Source organism: Cyprinodon tularosa, unplaced genomic scaffold (genome assembly GCF_016077235.1).
Source record: "Cyprinodon tularosa strain WSP-4 unplaced genomic scaffold, ASM1607723v1 ctg69, whole genome shotgun sequence".
Classification (NCBI taxonomy): Eukaryota; Metazoa; Chordata; class Actinopteri; order Cyprinodontiformes; family Cyprinodontidae; genus Cyprinodon; species Cyprinodon tularosa.
In genome coordinates, this window is record NW_024039440.1 from 1,529,558 (window position 1) to 1,547,174 (window position 17,617).

At 37.9% G+C, this 17,617-nt stretch overlaps 2 protein-coding genes across 5 annotated transcripts in view; both read right to left on the reverse strand.

Moving 5' to 3' along the window:
* The window catches only part of mmp28 (matrix metallopeptidase 28), a 31,635-nt gene extending 24,363 nt beyond the window's left edge, over positions 1-7,272 (reverse strand). The window contains exons 1-3 of one of the 3 annotated variants that reach the window (XM_038267868.1): positions 7,042-7,272; positions 2,966-3,042; positions 2,376-2,563 (exon numbers count right to left, since the gene is read on the reverse strand). In XM_038267868.1, the coding sequence (XP_038123796.1) occupies positions 2,376-2,563; positions 2,966-3,042; positions 7,042-7,182 (406 nt within the window). In that variant the 5' untranslated portion in view covers positions 7,183-7,272. The remainder of the gene's footprint in view (positions 1-2,375; positions 2,564-2,965; positions 3,043-7,041) is intronic. The other 2 variants (XM_038267869.1, XM_038267870.1) reach the window with 2 other exon arrangements.
* A 1,209-nt stretch (positions 7,273-8,481) lies between these two features.
* On the reverse strand, positions 8,482-15,183 carry taf15 (TAF15 RNA polymerase II, TATA box binding protein (TBP)-associated factor). 2 transcript variants are annotated; one of them, XM_038267922.1, is made up of 16 exons: positions 15,027-15,183; positions 14,380-14,404; positions 14,138-14,171; positions 13,967-14,060; positions 13,797-13,854; positions 13,417-13,694; positions 13,136-13,307; positions 10,903-10,937; positions 10,333-10,365; positions 10,128-10,237; positions 9,925-10,054; positions 9,618-9,710; positions 9,459-9,537; positions 9,292-9,374; positions 9,040-9,175; positions 8,482-8,638 (listed from the first exon to the last, which is right to left on the reverse strand). In XM_038267922.1, the coding sequence occupies exons 1-16, from the start codon at positions 15,034-15,036 to the stop codon at positions 8,599-8,601; spliced, it is 1,410 nt and encodes a 469-aa protein (XP_038123850.1). In that variant the 5' UTR covers positions 15,037-15,183; the 3' UTR covers positions 8,482-8,598. The 2 variants fall into 2 exon arrangements, with proteins under 2 accessions (XP_038123850.1, XP_038123851.1); XM_038267923.1 differs by lacking the exon at positions 10,903-10,937 and having other exon boundaries at positions 15,027-15,175.
* Between the last annotated feature and the right edge of the window lie 2,434 nt (positions 15,184-17,617).

Sequence of the window (17,617 nt, forward strand, 5' to 3'; positions counted from 1 at the left end):
GAGCTCAGCTGCAATCTTTAACCACCGTTTAACAAAGCGGCAGAAAATTGCGATCATCGATCATCTGCCGCCGCCAGAGAAGGCAATCAGAAATACAATCTAGAGTCTGAGTGGGAGAGTTTCAGCCACTCAAAGTGAAACGCGTTAATGTCATATCAACTGAAGGCTTTTAAAGACACATTGGAGATACTCTTTGCAGAGCATTCTGCATCCAATAAAGCTTCATTCATTTTGGAAAACTGTGTGTTTAATTTATTGAGGTTTTGAAATGGGCTGCTCAGTGACGCGGTGGGTAGCACTGCTGCCTTGCAGCAAGAATGGTCTGGGTTCGATTCCCGGCCTGGGTTCTTTCTGCTTTCTTTCTGCATGTTCTCCCTGAACATGCGTGGGTTCTCCCCAGGTACTCCGGCTTCCTCCCACAGTCCAAAAACATGACTGTTAGGTTAATTGGCTTCTCTAGATTCTCCTTAGGTGTGAGTGCATGCATGAATGGTTGTTTGTCCTGTGTTGCCCTGTGATGGACTGGTGACCTGTCCAGGGTGTACCCTGCCTCTCGCCCATTGACAGCTGGAGAGGCACCAGCACCCCTTGCGACCCCAATTGGGACAAGTGTGTCAGTGGGTTTCGAAATTAAAATGAGCATTTTATGAACCCTCCTATTAATTTTCAGATAAATGTATAAACTCTTCATTTCAAATCTGATCGATTAAATAAATAAGGCACAGACCTTAAGCAATGCAGCAGTGCTACTGGAAAAAAAGCGGATACGGTGTTTTTTGTAGCAAGTTTGAAACAAGTTATTTGATTTTTTCAAACACACTTCTTTCTATTTTGGTCGAACAGCTGCAGGGTATTTATTCAAAAGATATTAGGATTTAATAAGTAGACATCTATGTTTGCTGAGATTTAACTTTTTTTAAGAGCCTTTCATTGTTGATCAGCAAGCTCTGAATGAATGTTGAGGGAAATGTCAAAGCTGCTGTTTCAGTTTGTTCTAGTTGATCACAGACCTGAACTAATGTCGGTTCTCAGGTTGTTCATTATCATCATTAATTCCCCTTCCTCTGTTGTTGGCAGTTTAGGTCCAATGGTTGCATCTTGGACCAAAAAAGACATTCCGGCACGACAATGATCTCAAACACTCATCAAAATTGAGTTAAAATCTACAAATCCAGCACAGATTAAGCTTTTGGATTGGCTTTCATACATGTGTAAAGATGTGTGTGTATAACCTGCATCTTTTGCAGAAAATGCAATACTTTAAATTACTCTAATATAACTGATAAGAAGAGTAGTGTAACATCCGGCCAGTTTTTAGGATCTTGTTGATGACGAAAAGGTCACTTATAGAGATGCAACTTGCTAACACCAATCAAAATACGGCTGGTGGATATTTGCAGATATTTTTTAATTAAAAGTGACTTTATAGAACTACATGCCACTTCCAAATTATCCAAAAAAAGAATTTACTTAAATCTAGGGACCCTAAAGACAAAAATTATCCCTACAGTTAATAACGCATGACGATGTAAAGGATGTAAGAGCTGTGATTTTTTTTTACAGAAACATGTGATCAAACCGGGGTTAAGGAATCTTTAAAGGAAGCTGGCTTGAGACTTTCTCAGCAGAGAGAAAAATGCTAAACAACCATGTTTCCAAAACAAGGTAAGATGTTAAAATATAAATTAAACCAGTGTTTCTATTTTATTACTTGAAAAAATGTGTGTTGTTTGGAGTCTTTCATATAATTTTCAACATTTACCAAGTGTACAAAACATACTCATTTTGGGCAATCCCCCAAAAAACGTACATAAAAAAATATCTTTTTTTTTCCTCATCCCCATTTTATTGTTGCTAGGACTAAGAACCTATCAACATATCGACAAAGTTTGCTTTATTAAATCACATTTAAAATAAATGAATTATAAAACAAAACTAATTGAACATCAATCTCCATGTCTGAGTACAATAAAATATGCGATAATAGCCTGAAACCTCATTATTTTTAAAGTGAAGACCCTCTATATCTTATTTTGAAAACATACTGTAAATTCAGTATATGCTAGATATATATGAACACTTTTTAAGATGGATATTGGCACATTTTAAATAATATCTTTGAAAGTATTTCACATTATTTGCTGTTGCATGATTGCTGCTAAACACCAGAAGCCTTCCAGCTAATATCAGACATTGCAGCTGCTTTAAATACAGGCCTCAGCTTGGGTTTAGTGCTTTATTAAGGTGGGACCTCCCAGTTAACTGTTGGGCTTTAAAATACCAAAATAGGACACAACACCTCAAGGGAATACATGCACATCTTCCCAGATACCCCACACAAACACGCCGCTCATGCTGCAGATTAAACGAGTTACCTTTGTCTGCAGAGCGCCTCCTGCGGTGATCCAGTTGTCCCTTTCCAGTAAAGATGACATTTACCCTCTGCGCCCAGACCTGCTGGCTGCCCTCATCTGACACCCCACAGCGGGGCTCTGCCATCTGCCTCAGGGTGGCGCTGTCAAGTCGCCCTGTGATGGGGAGACGGGAGAGCCACTGGTACTCTCTGCAGAAAGGAAACCGCTTCTCAGTATTGGAAATGTAACCAGAGCAGGGAGGTGCACAAATTTAAAGAGACGAGTGCAGATCACAAAGCATTTCTATGTGAGCCGTTGGTAGTCGGCAAAGCTTTCCATCTTAGAAGTAAAGTGAAAAATGAGCCAGAGGGTTTGGTAAAATTCCTGAATGGTTCAGAGATGGTTCAGGAGATGTCTCCAGAGCAGACATTAGGGGATTTTTACGGCCCGGTGGTGTCGTACAGCCCTGAGGCCTGTCCCACACAGACTTCACCCCCTAATAATGAACAGTAATCACTAGCAGCCAAAACAGGCGCCTCAAAATAACTAAACTTTTAGATCTCCTCTGTGATTCCCACACTCATCAGAGACACGACTTTAAAATCACTCACCTGATCGCAGACTGCACTTCAACTGCATTGTGGACCTGGTGCTCATGATGGAGATACCCATACTTCTCCAGAAAATCCTGCAACAGCAGCACCGATTACTCCGTACCCAAATTCGACCACATGTGATGTTTTGTCTTACATTAAATGTATATTTGGACTGATCAGACTGCTGATCTGTATCATTAACAAAAGGACCACCCATACACATAATAACCCCTGAGGTGCGCCTGAAATTCACAGCCACCATTTTAAAAAGTGTTTACTTCAAACATGGAAATAAAGAGCAGCTTCAGTGTTTAAACACAAAAGAAACATGTTCCAAACAGATGTTAATCGCAGTTTTATGACTGGCTATAATTTGATACGCTATATGTTCATACAGGAGGCTTCGTGTTCAGACGGCTGCAGTGATTACAGATGTACAGGAGGTGGAGGAGGAAATTAAAATCAGGGGAGATGACAGATTAGTTTACAGAAAACAGGAGTGCAGTAGAAGAAGAGAAGCTGAAATGTTAGAAGGTTTTGTTCGGAGAGGTGAGTCTGAGCAGGTCTGCCTACGCATCTATAGTTTTACCAGAATCCAAATTAAGTTTCCTTTGCTTTATCACTGAACTTTTACCTTCAAACAACTGAGGAAAAAAAAAACACATTTCACATATAGGCTAAAATTCCTTAAAAATCTTGAAGCATAATAATGTTATATGGTGACAGCTTGCACATTATAAGCATAACCTTGTGTGGATTCTGCTTAACTGTTAGGAAGATAATGCATTTCTTATTTTACAAATGCATTTCTTAAAGGTATCACACGTGAATTTGCATCTTCCTTTTACTGCAGGTAAAGTAACACGTCTTCTAGGGCAGGTTTCTATCAGTTTTGCACCTCTAGAGCTTTTTGTACAGTCTTGTTTGCTATTAAGCAATCAGGTCAGTCAGATTGCAGAGAGAGCGCCTCTTATTTATTGTTTTTAAGTCAGAAAAAAAAAATTATAAAAAGAAAAATGCTACTCATGTACTGAGTAACTTGTCTCAGCATCTGATGTAGAAAGACAGACTAAAATGTAATGTTATCTGCATGTTAAGCACTTTATAGAATAGAATCAGATGATAAAACAAATGACTACATAAAAAAAATACAAATCCAGGAATAAAAAAAAAACACTTTTACAGATCAATTTTATTTTAAACAATATATGACACCAATTCTCATGATAGGGAATGTTATTGCATTTGTTAGAACAGCGTACAGCACCTCCAGTGAAAATATTAATCAATAAAAATATTTATTAATATAATAATATACTTTTTAATATAATATATCAGCTTAAACACAAAATCTCATGGGAGGTTCACCTGATATAAATTAAGCTTGTGTACAGAAAGGAAAACTTTATCTGGAGCTGTTTTGTTCAAAATAAGCTTGCTTGTTATTCAGTAAAGTTACTTAGAGCGGATGGAGCCGCCAAATATTTTACTTCAGTTAGAGTAGCGAAATTTTATGAAAGTATTTCTGAAGTAAAAGTAAAAAAAAAAAAAAAACAGTGCAGAAGAACTACTAAGAGTATTTTTTTTGTCAAAAATTTTCTCAAGCAAATGTGACTAGTTACGGCTCACATCTGGATTTAGGTCTTGATATTGAAGCCCTGGCTGAATGTGGAAGGTCGTCATCCTCCTGGAAGGCAAACCACCACCTCACTCTATATTCTACTGCAGCCTCTAACAGGTTTCCCATTTAATCTCACCCATTTTAAGCTCCATTCATCCTGTTATCAACTCCAACTATTCTCCTTTTTGCTGCTAAAGAGAAGCCTCCCCACAGCATGATACTGCCACCCACATACACTCCTAATCCAAATATTTGTGTGTGTGTGTGTGTGTGTGTGTTGTCTTTTCATGGGCCAATGCTGTGGATATGACACCCCATAGATATGAAAACCCATATCAATTTGAAATCCAAGACAGCTTTTGGTGTAAAATTTAACTTAATAAGATATGAACTTAATGAGGAACTTCCAATCCAAGACTTAAGGTTTCCTTGACTCAGATAACACAGATTAGAGGTGAACTTATACAGATAATACAGATAATACAGATAATACAGATAATACAGATACAGATAATTCTGACATAAGTCTAACTGATCCCGGATAAAATGTGCTGCTGAATTTTGTAGACGATATAGCTTTTTCTGCCTCCATTTATGTGATAAAAATGACACAATTATGATAAATGTTATACATTACACAATTTAAACATATAAGCAGAAGGAAAAGAAAATAATAATAAAAAAAATCTATTCATTAAAAATAGATGGAAAATTAAGGCAGTCGAGATAAAATGGCTTCCCTTCATTAAGAATCTGGCAGCTAATGTATCGTTCTACCTCTTGTTTCGATGTAAAGCAATAGATATTTAGGTACAGTGGAGGATCTGTGATGCTGTGGGCACATTTCTCTTTAAAAACTCATAGAAACCTTGCTAAAATACATTATATCACAGACTCCCAAAAATGCAATATTTTACACAAAAATCTGTCATCCACCATTCTTTTACCTTCTTCTCCACACCATGATGAAGAGCAGCAGGTCCAGGAGGTAAACCTAGACAAAAATTTTAGCCCTGAGTGAGTTCTGGGTCTGTCTAAGTCCAGTAGGACATCTCCAGAAAACCTCCAACGCCTGGCACCAAGAGGGTATCCTGCTAGCGCTCAGCCTTGATGATGAAAATCCACCCTGCCTCTAAGAATGATTCTAGCCGTCCTTCAGAGGAAGCTGGTTTTATACCTTTTTCTTGGATTTGATTCTTTTGCTTCAGATTAATGTATTTGAGAGTCAAACTTAGATGGATTGGTAAATCTGGACTCTGCCAGTAACTTAAATTGATATTGGGTCTTTGATTTGGGGAAAAACATAGCTAAAAGCCAACAAAGTAATAATTCAAACAAACAAACCAAAAAAAACAAAAAACATTTTACCTAATTTTCATAACTGAACTCCTGTGTAGTAATCCCCTGTGGACAGAGGCGTAGCCAGACTGAGGGGTGGCACCAGAACCTCAGGGTCAATCTACACCGTTCCAACAGGAAAATTAACAACATCCATATTTTCAAAATAAAGGCTAACTACACTTTCCTACAGCCTTTGCTAACAAATAGACGCATTTATTTAAACATCCATGGCGTCTAAATTAAAGGTGTAGTAGATAAAATTCTTTCAGGTTTGAGATCTGGGGCAGACATCTTTTCCAATGTCATTACCAACCTACTTTTATCAATAATCCTTCGACATGAAATTGATATTTACAAGTACTAATATCTACATGAAATGATTATTTAATACGTTTTTATTAAAATTTCTATTTTTCTATGACTTAACTAAAGACTCCTAGATGACTTGCAGGGGCATTATTTTCTCTCTACCCCATTTAACAAAAAATCTAGTTCTGAAAAGAGCATGAATTCTGTATTTAACATCTTTAATGTTAGTATATTGATGTGCAGAATTAAACAAGGGGTTTTTGTTGTCAAGTAAGTGGTAATATATGAAAAAAATTTAATGTTTTGAATATTCCACTTGAGAGTATTACTGTTGCCACTGTCTGTATTAGAGGGAAAAATGGTAGGGGTGGCCAATGAATGGGTAAGAGTGGCCATGGCCACCCCTGGCCCCCCATCTAGTTCTGCCCCTGTCTGTGGAGAAGTTTGAGATGAGGGACTTCTATCAGCAGAAGGGAGAAATAATCTACAGAAATGCCAATAATAAACCAAATGGGAATTTAATTTTTTAAATAATAAAATAAAATAGTCAAGTTTTCTACAGGTTATAAATTCAAGTTGCACTACAATACAAATAATTTATCTTAAGCATTTTCCTCACGTTTACCACTAAAATCCCTATACTCCTCCAGGTGGAATTCTAAAAGTTAATTTCACTTACAACATTAACGCGTTTCTATCATTTCCTTCCTCTAAAAGACAAGTTTGTACAAGTTGTCCCCCGAAAACACTTTTCTACATTCAATAACGCTGTTGTAATCAAAGGAAATGTAAAAATCTTGGGGTGAATGAGGGTCCATACCTCCGGATCCAGCAGCAGCGGGGATCCCCGGGCGGTGTTAGCGGCCAGCAGCGCTGTCACGGCCAGGACCCACACCCTCATGTCCCGCCCGGAGGTCGGCGGCTCATGGCGGGAGGAGCACACCGTCAGCACAGCGCGCATTTCTGCTCAGCGCCGACTGGTCTCCTCATGGTTAAATAGGCTGTCAGTCCCTGAGAGCCACACAGCTGATCTGCATCCCTGACAGCCGCTGAGCGCTGCGGGAGGAAGAGCACCGCCCCTCTGGCCGCTCAGGGCAAACACACCTGCAGCTTTGTAAGGTGGGCAGACATTGAAACCCACCTTTATAGGTGAGCTGATATGAATTTTCATATTAAACCCAAGTGTTGACTCAGTTTATAAAGTTCTAGATGGGGGGCCAGGGCCACCCCTACCATTTTTCCATCTTATACAGACGGTGGCAGCAGTCATATTAAGTGGAATGTTCTAATTTAGTATTTTAATTCTTATGTTACTAAAAAAAAAAAACAAAAAAAAAAAAAACATGGTTAATTATGCTCATCAATATACTAACATTAAATACAGAGGTCATGCTCTTTTCACAACTAGATTTTGTCTTATGGGGTGAAGAGAAATTATGTCTATGCAAGTCACTTCTGAGTCTTCATTAAAATTAGAAAGAACTTTAATAAGCCATTTAATGTAGATATAAGTACATGTATATATTAATTTTATGCAGAACGATTATTGATACAAGTAATGACATTGACTAAGATCTCAAACCTGAAAGAATTTTGTCCACACCTTTAATTTAGACAGCATCACTGTTTAAATATAGGAGTCTTTTTGTTAGCAAAGGCTGAAGGAAAGTATAGTCTAATATACAGTGTAGATTGACCCTGAGGTTCTGGCACCGATCCCCTTGGTGTACATTGGTCATTGCCTGGCCACCCTTATTCAAATGTTCTGGCTACACCTGCCTCTAAAGCCTTCTGTTGGGTAGTAGTTAACTTCTTCAATTTGCTAGTCACTAAAGCAATCTAATACTATGTTTAATGATTTTATAGATGTACGTTTTGTCTAAAAGGAACTCAAGCTTGTGGGTGCATGTAACCAATTTTCCATTAATGTCCTATCAAAATGAAATCCTGCAACATCACTTTGGTATTTTAGGTTTTTAGAGAACAAAGTTACACAAAGCACTGGGAAACAACCAGTTTTAATAAGATACAGGAGAAAAATAAATCACAGAAACATAGGTAAAACATTTTATTCCATCCATACAAAAAAACAAAAAAAAAAAAAAAAAAGTCTAGCCAAACCATCTGAATCTACAGGCAAAAGAATGATGTACAGAAAAAAAACAAAAAAACGTGTCAATCAGCTTCCAAACCTCTTCACATTAGCTCAAAGCATCCTCCAATCAAAGATGATCAGTAATACTCAGGATGAATAAGCTAAAAAAAAAAAAAAAAAAAACTACAGATGCGTTATTAGCCCCCCAACCACACCCCGCCCTCCCCTTACACTAGACTACCACCCCAATGGCAAAGACAAGGTCTGGAATGGTTTCATCTTCTAGTATGGCCGATCCCTTCTGTCGTCTCGTCGGTCACCCCTGAGTAGAGAGAGGACATGAGAGGCACCATGAGCTGAATTTTTAAAAGGCTGTTCACTCGTGACATTGAAAAGGCAGCAATTAAATAAAAGGGGGGGGACGCCATATCCACCTTGCATTCTGAATCTCAAGGATAAAGTACATCCTTCCATTGAAGACTTTCAGAAATGCCATGAGGTTCATCATGACCATTTCAGTTTATAAACATTGCTTCCCTTGAATAAATAATTTTGATCTAGTCAGTAATTGATGCAGAGATTAAGAAAAATGATGTTACATTTTATATCATTTTCCCACAAAGTAAAAATTTGTCTTCAATTCTCAATCAGGTTCTGCCATCTACTGGTGAGACAACAAAACTACATATCAACCTTCTTTAAAGCGCTGATCCTTTATCTCACCTTCCTCCCATTTTGTAGCCACCTCCAAAACCTCTATCACCTCCTCCAAAGCCTCCACGGTCTCCACCACGGAAACCACCGCGGCCCCTGAAGCCACCACCCCGGTCACCGCCAAAACCTCCTCTGCCGCCACCGTCTGCGGATGGTGACCAGAGAATGGTTTCATGAGAGTTAAACACGATGGACTGAGAAATCAGTTTAAGAGTTTGGATTTTGCATTTTGAGAAAAAAAAAAATTAAACTCAAACAAACCTCCAAAACCAGCATCTCCTGGTTTGGGTGCACCACACTTGTTACACTCCTGCCGCCTTGCAAAGTTCATGTTGCCACAAGAGCTGTTGATGATAAGTTGTAATATTCATCAAATTCAACAACAAAACGCATCATTTCCAGAACAGAATAAGGAACAGAACGCTAACCTGTTTGGGCAAGGCCAATCCCCTCCTTTCACATCGAAGTTGGGTCCTCCTCCTCCTCCACCACCACGACCTCTGAATCCTAGACCCAAACTCAGCTGCTCAAAAACAAACCACCACTAGGGGGCAGTGCTTCAGTTACACAACTTGGAAGGTACTCACCTCCTCGTCCACCTCTGAAACCTCCTCTTTGCGTGAACTCAGCTCTACGAGTTGCAAAGGAGACTTTGATGGGCTTGCCATTGAATTCCTTTCCTGAAAATCCGAGCAAAAAGATGTTAGAGGCTAAACATGGTAAGAAGAGGCTAAATGTTACAGCTAGTGTTGAACCGATACCAGTATCGGACAGGGCCATGATGGCAATTATTTTACATTATTATGGTATCGGTATCAGCCAATACTGCACAGCCAGGTATCGGGGCCAAAAAATGGCATCGGCGCAACACTAGTTACAGCCAACCTTCCTTACCATCAAACCAATCAATGGCCGCTTTAGCTGACGGAGGGTCATCAAAGGACACGGTAGCCTCTCCCTTTGGGCGGCCAGTGGCTTTGTCAGAGTAAATGTTAATCATTGGCTGGCCGGTCTTCTTATTCACCTAAAAGAAAGCGTTGAATCATGAAAATTCAACCATTTGACAGGGGAAAATTTTCCATGGAAGCGTTCTGTACCTTGATGATCCCAATCTGCTTGAAATAGTCCCCCACTTCTTGAACTGTTGCATCTTCTCCAAGTCCTTGCACGAAGATTGTGTTGTTATCAGAATTATCCTGCTCACCACCTGTGGAGGCAATGGGAAGCGTGTCAGGAACATGAAGAACCCCACAAAAACTCCCTAGGACTGATGATTTACAAAAAAAATAAAAAATGCTGCACCTGAATCATCCCTTGAGCCGTAATCTCGAGAGCCTACGCAACAGAGAAGCGGATAGAAGAGGAAAACTTTAGGGAAAATGGTTGTTCAAACCAAATCTTTGGAGTTTCACACAAACATCAACCCTATCAAAGTTAGAGATAACTAACAAAAAGCCGTGTTTTACAGCTGTACTGATGTGAGTTTTTCTTTTTTTGTACCGTTGCGTCACCAATACCATTACCTTGCAACAAGAACAGTAATGCTCATTTTTCTTTGAGCTTATACCAGAAGTAAAGTCCACCAAAAAATGTCTCCCGTTAAGGATTTACCCTTCTTGGTCCTTGGAATACCTTTTCATTTACAATCACCCCCATCTTCATGCAGCATTACCAATTTTTTACAACTCCAAGTTCTTTACCATATCTGAAGTCATTTATGAGAAATAGCATTAGGTGGAGTTCCTTGCGAATCTGGACATGAGAATGGTGGCATTCTTGAGATTTTTTTTTCCTTTAACCCACTTTTCTGTTTCTTTTCTAACTCAAGTTCTCTCCTCCCCCACCGACACAGTTCTGATGCTCGTCACTTACCACCGAAATTTTTGTAGCCACCACGGTCACCACCTCTGCAGAGGAAAAAATTGAAGATATGATGGCTTTTCCTTTGTTCCAACCGAGAGCTCAAAGCTCCCCTACATCCACACCAGTTTGCACTCCTGCCAGGGTGTGCGACTACAGTGGAAACGTCTCACACGATGAATGAGTTAGTCTTTGGCATTACAGATCAACACACAGAATACCAGGAAGCTCTGAATGAACATCCTGGCAGACGAATGTAGACAATCACATGTCAATGGGTCACTATTTGAAAGCAATTTGGTCCAATGTTTACAAAGCCAGATTAGATACCAAAAAATATGGTTAAAAAAATCTGCTGAATTTGCTTTTCCAATGAGAAACCAGATTAGTGAGAAGTGCAGCAACCAATGAGCAATCTTCCAACGATTTCTTTTATAAGATCCGTTAACTGAGGTCCCACTTTTAGTTCATTCACTTTGAATACCTGTAGTATAAAATGTAGATCCATGTTAACACAATAAACAGGCTGACCATTGTCAAATACACATTACTCGAATGAATCTGATTGAATGTGAAGTAGCTGATGATGAGCCTCCAGGCAAACGTAAAGATTTATCTTGTTTTATCAAGAAAGTTTACCTGGTTTCCTTAATGCCGCATCAGAACAAACCTGGCTGGAGATTAAGTATTTTTGTAAAATCACCAGGCATTAAAGGTTTAGAATATTAAATGTATGAACAATATAAATAATTGAACTACTAGCTGGAAACCTTATTGAGGAAGTACTCAAAGAAAAATTTTTGAAAACCCGCATGGACAGGAAAGTTGAGCAAAAATTTTTCTTAGATCTGACACTTAAGCATTTCATAAACTAAAAACTGAAATAAATTAGTTGCGATTTAAATAACTACAGTTTTATTTTTCATTAAAGAAAAAAAAAACTGCTTCAGTAAATGTAAGGCACTGCAAACATCTTGATCATGAACAAATTGTACTACTGATTAAGAGTAAACCAAACAAGTAAAAATGAATAAGACTAAAATGTTGAGATTCTCTATGAATGACCTTTAATCCAACAGGTTTGTCTTTTCAGCCTATTAAAGAGTTTTCGTTCCAACTTGGCAAATATAGTTATGCAATACCAAACTGACCTCTTTCCAAAGAATATAAACTTTTAGGGCTTGGTTCATCATTTGGACAAGACACAACATTCCAGACTTTGAGATGCCATGAGGCTTTGGTGGACTGTTCTAATAATTCATGTACCCTGTTCCAACATGGGGGTGATTTCATTTTAAAAATGTGTATCAATTTGCGGCTCTCACTTCTGCTAATGAAAGTCTACGTTGTTGAGATGCAGACGCAAAGTAGAGTTATCAGCCAAGGGATGCGAAGGATAACTGTAAGTGCTGAGCAAACAATGAAGCATCAACAGAAGCTTGGAGCCAACTTAAACTTAAGGAAAGTAGCACTCTACATGTAATGGCAACCTGAACTAGCATTCAACAGCAGGTCCTCGATGCTGCAACCCCTTAGCAGGCTTTGGCTATGTAAATTTGTCACGTAAAATGTATATTCCTAGTCTGAGTTTACATTTAAATAAGAGTAACGTTGCACTCAAATATGCTGGAAGACCTATTTCTCATATTAGGCTTTTAGATAAAAAATAAATAAATTCTAAACATCTTCAGAAATAATGCATACATTATAGAAGCTAAAATTAAATCACAATCAATAAGGCAACTATTCTCATAAGTAGGATGGCATGAGTTGTTTTTAACAAGCTGATGTTAGCATTTTAGTTATTCATGTTCAAGTGTACAATAAAGATATACATTTGTTTTTTGAACATTTTAAGTCATTCATTTTCTTGCTTTTTTCATGCATTTCTATTACATATAAAATAAGCTTAAGCAGTTAAATGAAAACTTAAAGAATGTAGTTAACCAATAACACCATTGACTAAGATAATAAGCTGGAGCCACTAATTTAACACAAGCATTTTACCTGAAGTACAGAGATTAGGAAATGGTACAGCCCGTGAATCTCAAAAGGACTCAGGGAAAATGTAAATAAATATTACCGAAACTTGGGAGATCTGGAGCACAAAACTGATGATGGTTGAAATCCAGCTACATGCATTGTTTTGTAGTTGAAAGGTAATGTGTTAAGCAACAACTTACTAGTCGAATACAAAAGGCATAGAGATACCTGGGAGGGGAGGCAGTGGCACTGTGCAACTTACCCCATACCAGGAGGTCCACCTCTGCTGCCACGATCGTAACCACCACGGTCATATCCCCCACGGTCATAGCCGCCACGATCATAGCCACCTCGGCCTCTGCCTCTGAAGCCGCCACCCTCCGACCGGTCTCCACCATCGCGGCCAAAGCGTCCACCCTGACCACCTCCTTCACCTGATGGAGCAAAAATATCAAGAAATGTAAGTAAATGGGGCCTAACGCTTCAAAATTCAGGGCAACTATGAGTGCACATCCATGGTAATGATTCCAAATCTATCGATACCTTCACTCCATCTCCCATATCCATCACCTCCACCTCCCTGGCTCTGTCCACCATCATATCCGCCAGTGGCCTGGCCACCATATGAGCTCTGCTGGCCATAGCTGCTGCCACCGCCACTTGCTGCTGCTGCTGCTTGCCCTTGGCCTCCACCATAGCCAGCAGCCTGTCCACCATAGGAGCTCTGCTGGCCATAGCCACCTGCTCCACCTCCTTGACTCTGCCCTCCATAAGACCCAGCTCCTTGCTGGCCATAAGACGAAGATGACTTGTCTCCATACCTTTGTTAAAGAGAAAAGAATACCGTAACAAAACACTGTAGAATTAAATTTTGAATGTATAAAATGCTCCAAAAAAATCGTCAGTTTTTCCGTCTAGCTTACCCAGTTGAATCCTGTCCATAGCTACCATAGCTTTGCTGCGGAGGCTGACCATAACCTTCTGTGAAAACAAATTGAATGAGAAAATGTCAACTTTTAATTGAACAATGTATACAATATGCAGTCTAAGAAATATTCATCACCCCTTCCTTTAAAACAATGAACTGCATTACCTGAACCTTGTGGCGCTCCTTGTTGTTGACCGTATGCACCATAGGTCTGTCCACCATAGGTGCCACTAGCTCCAGTATTTCCTTGTCCGTAGGCCTGAAATTAATAATGAATATAATATAAAATCAAAATTTAGTACCTAATGAATTAATATTTCTTGGAAACCATCTTACCTGTCCACCCTGCTGACCTCCATATGACCCGTAGCTGCAAACAAAAATAATCAAGTTTTGCTCAGGAATGTTGAAAGTTTTAAATATACACACATATCAAAACAGAAATTAAACATAAAATACATGGGTCAACTCATTGACAGGAACCAAAAACCAACAGTTTTTGTGGTCAATTCTATCGCCTATAACTGCATTTTATAGGTTTACCTTTGGGACAATGAATGTGACAAGTAAACACTTACTTTGGTGCGCCACCGTAGCCCGAATCTAAAAAGGAAGAGTGGGGGGAAAAGGTGGTGAAATTGAACGAAAAATATATTATTTGAACCTCGCAATTTAACCAAGAGTGCGAATATGGGTCAAAGAAGTAGGCCGGGCCCAGGCAAAAACGCAAGAAAATGGCGCCCTAATCAAGCCAGGGCTCTGACTACTTCCTGGAAATCAAACGATCTCATTCACATTCAGACACTTACTGAAACTTATGAAATACTATATCAATACAAGCTCTGCCAATATTAACTTCGAAAAAAGTATAATCTTATAAAATCTTGTTTCCCGTTTAAATGGAATTACTGCTTTCGATATAAACAAAGACGCATTCCAGCTCGCTAGAAACAACAGACTTGTCCGAACTTGAACACTCGCATTAAAGCTCATTCCGTTGAAAGCTGGTTCATATAGGTCACACATTACTTAGTTTAAACCAAATACCTAACACGCTTGGGCCGAATAACCACAGAATGTTACATTCGTTTTCTACGTATGTTGTTTTCCAAGTAATAGACGGCACCGCCGTATGGCCTCGCGGTTCTAATAACCGCATTGTGAATCAACATACTTTCTTAAACGAAAAACAAACACACAATAAATCAAGAATATCAGAACTTACCGGTGGCCATTGTGTAACGTTATATGGTTAGCTAGTTTAAAAGTGGCTTATATGTTTGCTGTTTTGCAGATTGTTAAAAGCAGCAGTTGAGACAACACAGCCCACAGCGCGAGCCGAACACGCTACCTCACTTCCCTTTAGCTGCTCTGTCTTCTTCTTTGGCTGCGGCTCAATGAAGAAACCACTAGCGCCACCTACCGTTTAGCAGAATTTACGATGATTCTGCATTTAATATATTTATCGTTCGTTATTCAATCTATATTTGATGTATAATTTCATCTTTTTTACTTGCCTTTCCATTTTTCTCTGTTATGTTTTTGGAAGCAGCTTGCATTGGTGTGAAGATCCACATTGTTTTTATTACCACATTTTTTTGTATCTACCGTTAAAAGCAATGAAAAGAAATGCATTGATAAGATATTCTGTATATTTAAGTAAAATAAAGTGGGGAAAAAAAGTTAAAATAAAAACAACGAGCATCTAATGCCCCACATTCCCCCAGGAAAAATGATCAAAATGCTGTTATAGAATAGAGAAGTTAAGAATAGAAAATCCATTTATTTTGCCACGATGGGGAAATTCTGGTGTTTACAGCAGCAAAAAGATTATATAAAAAATATGAAAAATGTATAAGAATAAAGTATTGGTGAGGACTTAAATGGTACACAATTAAAATACTGTACGGTAAAGTTCTTTAACAATATAAAACTGTATGAAATATGAAACTATAAAAGAACTTTAATGTACAAGTACTAATATATTATACTTGTGGATAGATTTAAAATATAAAAAAAATCAAAGTATTTTTTACATTTTGTAATGTTAAAACCTCAATATTTTTAAATAGAGTTTATGTAACACACAAATGCAAATGCAGAACTGTGATGTAAAGAAATATATATTATAGAAACCGTCTAAAAGGTTTGACAAGAATTTGCATTCAGCTACAAGTTAATGTCATACTTTGCAGAACCACCTTTTCACTTCATGACAACTGCAGTTTGACCAGCTTTGCAGCTAGATATTTAAATCATATGCCCAATCCTCTCTTAAAAACAATAGTTCAAACTCGAAGGTCAAACTGGATCAAAGGCGTATCTTATGCAGTCACCATCTTTTTCTCCAAATGCAAGTTCCTATTCGGATTTAGGCCTGCTTTGGTCTTTGTACAAACAGAAGGCCAAGTAAGTTGGGTAACATTATTATTTATAGAACACTAAAAAACATCATTTAATAATGTTATGTTCAATAAAAGTGAGGCATGTAGATTTTGTTCTAATTTCTAATGATGAGGCAGTAAAAATGATGATGTAATGATCAGATATATGAATAACATTAGCAGACATAAGTATATAAGTTCTTAGGGCTTGGAGATAGTCTCACTAATTTTAGACTTAAGAACAATTTCTGTGATATATATTACATTGTATATATGCAGATGAAGAGATGATTTTTCCTCAGCACTGATTCTGTGTGGTGCTTTTCATTTTTAAGCAATATTGAGGTTTGTACACAAGTACACCTTGGGGTATAGGAGGACTTCATTACTTGATTAGAGAGTATGTTATATAGTAATAAAACTAGTTCCTCATGCATTTTGTATTATATGTGGCAGACAAATAAACACTGTTGTTGCACACAACAAGTTTCAATGTCAAAGACTGAGTCATAAATATATGCCTTCACCTATATATACCTTTACATTGAAATTTTGTTTGCATCCTGGACCTTTGATTAATGTCCACACTCCTCTCTCTTCATCCCATTTCCTGTCAGTCCTGTGGTGCAAAAAAGTAAAAATAAATAAATAAATAAAAATAAAAAAAGCAAAATCATTGCAACCAGAGGAAAAAAAAAACTTGAATCCTAATATCCTTATATTCTGAACCTTCAACTAACCAGTTGTGCATCAGATTTTGTTGGTATGCCACATAAATTTGCATTAAATGTTTAGAGGTTTATGCTTCAACTGTGCAAAGTTCTTACCTATTTCAGAGCAGTTCAAGAAACAATCCTGTTTGTGTCACTCAGCTGGCTCCTGTGTTTTTTTTGTTGCAACATTTAAATCACACATTGAAGATAGTTTAAAATGCTCTGAGCTCAAAACGGAAAAGCAGAACAATTTATTTTCTGTTGCAGCTTATAGAGAGTATTGCATTTTACCAACCAATTTAAAACCGTGAATCTTTCTTTATGAATGTCAACATTTATTTACTGTAATTTGTGCCGTAAGTTTTCAGATTTAAATTTCTGAAAAAAATGATCAATTCTTGTAAAATCCCAAACTCTTCAGTACAAAACATTCAGCTTATCTGGATTTTTTTTCTCCATAATTAATGAAACAAGGTCAAGTTAGTAAAGCATTAGTTTTAGGTTTTTTTTTTTAACCATTGGACCAGATCGGTTAGTTCAAAAGTAAAATCTGGACTGAAATATACAAATTCTTGCTAAAAAATATGTTTAAAAAAAATTCTACAAATGGATCAGGGAAGTTTCAAACATTCATTTATAGTAGTCCTTATGTACAAAACTAACGATGCTGAAAATCAGACCACCCCTCCATCTACAGCTGAGCGATAAATCAATGTTAA

What these genes read in the sequence shown, in the direction of transcription:
- taf15 (XM_038267922.1), bottom strand. An exon ending in GGCTACGGTGGCGCACCAAA is followed by an intron (nt 14,172 to 14,379) that starts GTAAGTGTTTAC and finishes TTTTGTTTGCAG; the next exon opens with CTACGGGTCATATGGAGGTC. An exon ending in AGGAGCGCCACAAGGTTCAG is followed by an intron (nt 13,855 to 13,966) that starts GTAATGCAGTTC and finishes TTGTTTTCACAG; the next exon opens with AAGGTTATGGTCAGCCTCCG.